Source organism: Etheostoma spectabile, chromosome 2 (assembly GCF_008692095.1).
Source record: "Etheostoma spectabile isolate EspeVRDwgs_2016 chromosome 2, UIUC_Espe_1.0, whole genome shotgun sequence".
Lineage (NCBI taxonomy): Eukaryota > Metazoa > Chordata > Actinopteri > Perciformes > Percidae > Etheostoma > Etheostoma spectabile.
The window spans coordinates 4,214,476-4,221,266 of NC_045734.1; the positions used below are offsets into that span (position 1 = coordinate 4,214,476).

Below are 6,791 nucleotides of genomic sequence, written 5' to 3' on the forward strand. Positions count from 1 at the left end.
TGTTATTTTGTGTCTCTGGTGCTTCCACACGCATACACGCAAAAAAAACTATCCAGGCTGTTTTGAGTGAGATACGGTTTCTGAATGTGCTCTGCCTTCAGTCTCCAGGTGAGCTTTTCAAAATCTCCACGGCTTTCTACGTCACTAGCCGAGGCAAGGTGGCTAACCGTAGCATGCTAGCATGCTAGCTCGTTCTCAATGGCAAAACACTGCTACAACACACTAGTTGACCATAATCTCCAAAAGAACTACTTCCTGTCCCTGTTCTGCAGGTATTCCACAAGTGCCCCTCGTCTAGAAGAGGTCTCCCAGCTAATCCTGCCTTGGACTGACCAAAGTTGGAGAAACAGTTATCTAGCTGATGTGATCTTACCTAGCTACTGAGCATGTGCAACTCCCAACACTGATAGTATAGAAGTGAGATGTCTCACTCTGTAGCTAAAACCGAGACCTAAACACACAGGGTGCATAGAGGAGCTGCAGCAATGTGCAGTACAACAATATATGGTGTTTTTTGAAAATGAAACTATGTAAACCTATTCTGGTACAACCTCAAATTACAATTATGAACATGAAAATTAGCATAATATGGGCGCTTTAATGTCGTCAGAGTATTTTTGCAGTTTGGTATTAGTACTTTTACTTAAGTAAAGGCTCTGAATACGTCTTCCTGCACTGCTGTCCCGACAGGTTTTTGGGGTTAGAGATCCTGCCTCACTTTGTTTCACACCGACAAGACGCTTTCAGGCCTTTAAAGATGCTGCTCCACAGTCTCTATTGATTCTTTTTGAGAAGTGTGTTTCATATTTTTTGAAGCCGTGCTGTATGCTGCATGTTTTTTTAAACAAGTCTTTAAGGTTTTTATCAAATCTCTTGCACAGTTTAACACGGACCTCCAAATCCTTCGGGCCCTAGACTTTGCTCCTCACTGCATGTCTTTATCTATATTCATTTGCTGGCTCTCACTGTCTTTCTACCTCCACCCCTCCCACCCCTCTTTCTTTCTCTCCAGACGATGGAGCGTTGCGTATCTGGAAGAACTTTGCCGACCAGAAGAACCCGGAGATGGTGACGGCGTGGCAGGGCCTTTCCGACATGCTGCCCACTACCAGAGGTCAGCCCACCTCCAGCGCTCACAGTAATTTACTATTTTACTATCCTCCACCCACCCATACTCCCACTGTCCACCCCTCCCAGTCACACTGTCACACCAGGTAGTACCAGTTTTGAGTTCACCAACTTTTAACTGCGGAAGCTTTTTGGACCATATAAGCACAAAGGGAATGGGTTTTTCTAATAAAAAGCTTCAAATGAGCTACTTCATCTGGTAAAATCAAGCATCATGAAGACTTTGGTTTCTTATCTAGTCGATCAGCCGAAATGGATTCTTAAACATTTAACTTCTGTTACTTTAAAATGACCCTATGTAGCTTTGGCTGAACAGCAGCCAAGCCAATGTAGCCACAAGTGCCACTTATATAATAAGAATGAATGGATCATTTTATTATTGTCATGCACAAAACAAGAATGCCCAGCCCCAAACAGGCTTACACGACACCATTATTCATAGCAAGGGACCAGCTACCAGAATAGCAACCTAAATTAAACAAATAAACCTTTTTGTCTTTTTTACCATGCTTATAGAGACAAGTGTCACCAACTTATATGTATTAAATTTAAACAACCACACCATTTGGTTATAATCAGTTCACCAGAACATTTCAGGATTTTGAAGTAGAGAGGAGAAATAAGTATATATATACAGGGCTTAAAGTATTTCGGCACTACGCCGGATCTCCGGCATGCAGCCGTGAGGAAAAATATTTAAATGCATTTGGGAACTTGCATGCGGTTTTATATTTTATACCAATCATATGAGTGGAACACAGTTCCAGCTAACGCAGAGCTTAAAGTCCTCGGGCCTGGTGCCAGATTTCTGGGGTATGACTATTTTAGAAAAGTAAATAAATTAAATTTGTCTTTGATGCAACTTCCACCTACCAATGAAACGAGTTCCAGCCAATCAGATGCAAAGTAGGGCGGATCCTTGCCGAAAAGCGAGAGCGGTGTGTGTGTGTTTGTGGTCTCTGTTGGTTCATGATCCGTTCTGCGCATGCACTGATGATAATCATGATGTACCAGGATTTACGAAAAAAAACTTTTTTACTTCTTAAAAATGAGGACTTTTATTATTGGGTAATGTAAGAAGGACTTTAATTGTTTTGCCAGCCAAGTTAGCTTTAATGAGTGCATAATGAAACATCACACTGTAAATTGCCCCATGAAAGGGCCTCGCTAATAAAACTCTAACAGTCGTAGAAAGTGAAAGCACTCCAGGTTTGCCTGAAGGGGCTCACTGTGCTGGTGTTGCGATCTCCGGTGTAAACCGTTTTTGTTCCACAGGTTAGCCCAGCAATAGCTCATATTGGCTACAAAACGTATGTTCAGCGTCATTCCGAGTCTACATTAAAACATGAAATGAAGTTGTGTTGTTACAAGCTAACTTACAAAAAAAATAACAGACTATTGTAGAACACAGTTCAATTCAACAGCCTCAAAATGACCATGAAGCTAAACACCTCTCTGAAACAGTTTCAACAAAGATGTAACATTGTAACCTGAGTGAAAGTAGGATGTATTTATTATTCATTGAGTGCTTTAGTATAAGTCAGGTGTTTTTAAACTCAGAATTCACACTCTGAGTAGAAGCTGACACTAACGAGAGAAACTCCAGTGTGACGCTCACTCACTCACTGCTGTAGCACAGCATATGTCATTGCTGTAATTAACGGTTTCCCAGAGAAGTTTTTAGTGGTGAAAAACAAAAAATCCAGGAAAGTGTGTCCCATTTGGTCTTTACAATGATTGATTTGGCCTGATGCAATGAGACGAAATATAAAACCAGAGTTTAACTCTGCTTCCACACTGTTGTTGATGGGTTTTTTTTGGATTGTATAGTCAGGAGTCTAAATTTAGTTCCATCAGTCCAAACTAATAATGCAAACTTAAAGCTAGTTGGCAGCCTGCCTCACCCATCTTACCCTGTCACATATGCCACATCCATCATACAATATGTCTATCATGTTTGACAAAGCTGGAGTGTTAAAGTTTATTGGAGAACACAACATAAATCGTAAAATGGTAGATTGTTTGTCAGTCTTTGCTCAGATGGTTGTCTCTGTTACCTAAATATATTAATGAGGCCGTGTTTACCTTCTGTGTTGACACACTTGCATAATTTGTGAGGCGTTACCAAATTTTAGATTTTTGAACCAGGCCTGACACACAACACACTTGTCAGAGACATCCACCCACTTTTGTTATGCGCTGGGTACCCCTCTTTCTCTTTCTCTCTCTTTCTCTATCTTTCTCTATCTCATCACTCCTTACTGCTCCACATTATTCTGCCTCGAGCGTTTCTCCCCCGTTGTTTCAGGGTCAGGGAGGTTTTAAGGGAAGCTGACAGCTGTAGGAATAATTGGATGTTCCTCTGAACCCCCGGTACCCTGTTCCTGTAAATGCAGTAATTCAGCAGCGCACTTTTGTCTGTTTTGAAAATGTTTTTACTGAAATAGGGGTGTAAATCGCAAGTTTTATCCCGATACGATATATTGATTCCTCAGACAACAATACGATATTTGATGACATCGCAAAGTCTGCCGCAGTACGATTTTGATTTTTACCCAATTCAGGGGCCTGCGATCGATATGAGACGATATTATTAATCCTCGTGTTGTCCTGGGGTCAAATTTGACCCGTTTCCAAGTTGTTGTATTTTTACATCAGAAATGATGGAGGTTGAAAATGTCGAACAAGGTGACAAAACATTGGGGGGAAAAGCGTAAAAGATATTGTAAAAAGTGCATAAAACTACAGGAAAAAACACTGAAAGTAAGCGTCAAAAACTTTTTAAAAATCGGCTAAAATGTCGAAAAAGTGATAAAACGTCAACAAAAGGGACAAAGACATTGAGCGGAAAAAAACATAAAAATGTTTTTTTAAAAACCCCAAAGTAATACTTTTTTTTTTTAAAGCAACAAAACATTGAGATAGGAACAACAAAAGAGTTTTCTTCATGTTGAGGGAAAGACAACAAAAGGGTTAATGCCCATTTAACACCGTTAGTTACTAACTATTGGTGTGAAAGGTCCAAGTACATATTACAGCTACGGTTCAATCAATGTCCTTAATATTTTTCTGGGCGAAGAAGAAGACTCCTGTTCCTTGCTCCAGATTAGCAGCATCTGTGAGTTTATCTTATGACAACAAAAACGTGAAAGGCGGAGCAGTATGTCCTGTATGTCCCTTACAGGCTAACGTATTTCAAGATGGCGCATGAATATGGAGCATCTACCTCAGTTCATGCAAATGACAAAGTAAAATTTCAAGTCAAGCGGAATACTTAGGTAAATATTCATGAAAAAGGACAAGTTTGTGAACGGGCAACACTGATTATGATAATAAACAATTAAACACGTTACACACTGGACCTTTAAGATCAACATTTATATCAACTCACAAAAGCAACTCAACGGTATAACTGAGCTCTTCCAGACATTTAAATTGAAAAAAACCGAGTGAATATGACTTGGCAATTTCAAAAAACGGCGGATCTTGAAGATAAATATGAAATGTATCAATATTTTCACTTTGCACTTTCCAGTGATACTGGATCGTTGATCGATGCATCGTTACACCCCTAGTTTTTTCTGGGACCCAGTGTTTTAGCACGGGCACATAGCAGAGCTCATAACTAGACGCTACTAGGGCTGAACGATTTGGGGGGAAAAGTCTAACGGCTCTATATTCCTTTGCAAGGAGGAGAACATGGATATGAGTTTCCAGCAATAAGTGTTTTTCTTTTAACCCTCATGTTGTCCTTGGGTCAAATTGACATTTTTTTCTCAAAAATAATGGGCCGTCGAAATAAGCGCTGAAAATGTCAACATTAAAAAATATCAAAAAACTTTGGAAAAAACACCCAAAACGTTGTGACAAAAATGCTAGAAAAAAAGCAATAACAATGTTGAAAAAAAGTGACCAACAATTTTTTTTTTTTCATGGTTGACGGGAAGACAGCACAGGGGTTAAGAAGCGGGTAACACTGAACAGTGAAACACTGAACATTTATGACATAAGCTATAGTTCTGATAGTAAAAGAATTCCAATAAAAAAGATATCTGTTTCCTGTAAACTAAAACATATTTCACATCTACATATTGCACTTTCTACGATCATGTTAAATAATTTTATTACAAACAAATGAAAAAAACACTGAGAAAATTGGACATTTCTCTCAACAATCTGTGACATGTATCTTTATTTCAGCATTTATCTTGTGAAAAAAACAGTAAATATAATTAAAAAAAAGAGGGATAGAAAAATGTAAAACCAAATGTTACAGCAAACATTCAACTAAATATTGCACATACGATTAATCGCGGTCTTCACGATGAGCTAATCGCATTCTTTCAAATCTGGATTTTCGAGTTGAAAACGATTTGTCGTTCAGCCCTAGACTTTACTTACGTGAGCAGACAACTTTGGGTTAGTTTTTTAGAGCACCGCTCATTTTTGAAAAAGACACCTATTATTCATCTAATTGGCAGCAGCCAGAGCAGACCTGTCAGGACGAGCGACTGGCTGACTCCCTGGCGGACTCCCTGGCGGACTGGATACCCGTGCAGAGGTGTGGATTACACAGCGTTGCACATATGTGTCTCCGTCATTACAAAGCCACAGAGTCCCCACAGCTCTGTGGGGACCCGCAGAGAAGGAGACACACTTAACGAGCATCATTGTCTGTCTGGCTCTCTTGGCACAAATGGCCATGAGAGACACTTCCCCTGCGGAGGACTCTCCCGCAGCGGGCCGCAACCTTGTTTTCACTCGGACTTTAACATTTAATACTGTGCTGGTTATCCTGGATGTGTCGTTAGTGACAGTTGCTGTGTCTGCTCTGCATTCAGGCTACAATGGAGGCAATTTTAATAGAAACAGCCACTCCACTGAGATCTTTTCTGGAAAAGTTTTACGAAAGAGTTCAGCTTTAACTTGTGGTGCCCAAATATTATTATTATTTTTTAAACTTCAAAAAAAATCTACAATCTCTCTCTCTCGCTCTCTCTCTCTCTCACATACACACACACACACCACCTCCCCTCCTAGCCCAATAATCAGTTTAGAGTTATTACAGTTGCCCGGAACATTTTCCAGATAGAGTACAATCATTATAGGCCTGTGATTTTTAGCATTGCCTCAGTGGCATTAATAATGTAAAACCCGATTAAATATTACACAAGTCTGTCTTTGTGCTGCCAAAAAAACCCATCTCAACTTCTGTAGGTTGTTGCAACACAAGACTGTGTGAATATTTCTGAAGGAGACGATGGCACAGCAGTCACTGCACAATACCCGTCCTTGCTCATCCCTTCCCCGCTTCCCGTCCAATAACAGGCTCCTGTACTGTTTTTCATCAGTGAACCATCTCTGTGGACTCTGTGTCTGTCTGGCTTGTTGTTACTTTGCTGGTTCTTTCACATTATTTTGTGTTTTTTCCCCCCAAGAGAGAGACAGAGAGAGAGAGAGAGAGAGAGAGAGAGAGAGGCTGAACAAGGTAGCGATGACGTACACCTCCACAACAACAAATCTTGCACTCGCAAGTCATTACTTGTGATAGAATTAATGGATTTATTTAATCACACACTTCCTTGAACCCATTTAAATTATTTCAGTATGTCCTTTTTAATCAGCCTCGCTCAAACTCTTATTCCAATACACACACACACACA

General features: G+C 40.1%; 1 protein-coding gene across 5 annotated transcripts in view; it reads left to right on the top strand.

Annotated features, from left to right (window-relative positions):
• Positions 1-6,791, top strand: part of rptor (regulatory associated protein of MTOR, complex 1) — a 212,559-nt gene that overhangs the window by 183,595 nt on the left and 22,173 nt on the right. For 3 of the 5 annotated variants that reach the window (XM_032536773.1, XM_032536784.1, XM_032536804.1), the window contains exon 29: positions 1,013-1,138. In XM_032536773.1, coding sequence (XP_032392664.1) covers positions 1,013-1,138 — 126 coding nt within the window. The remainder of the gene's footprint in view (positions 1-1,012; positions 1,139-6,791) is intronic. The other 2 variants (XM_032536782.1, XM_032536793.1) reach the window with 1 other exon arrangement.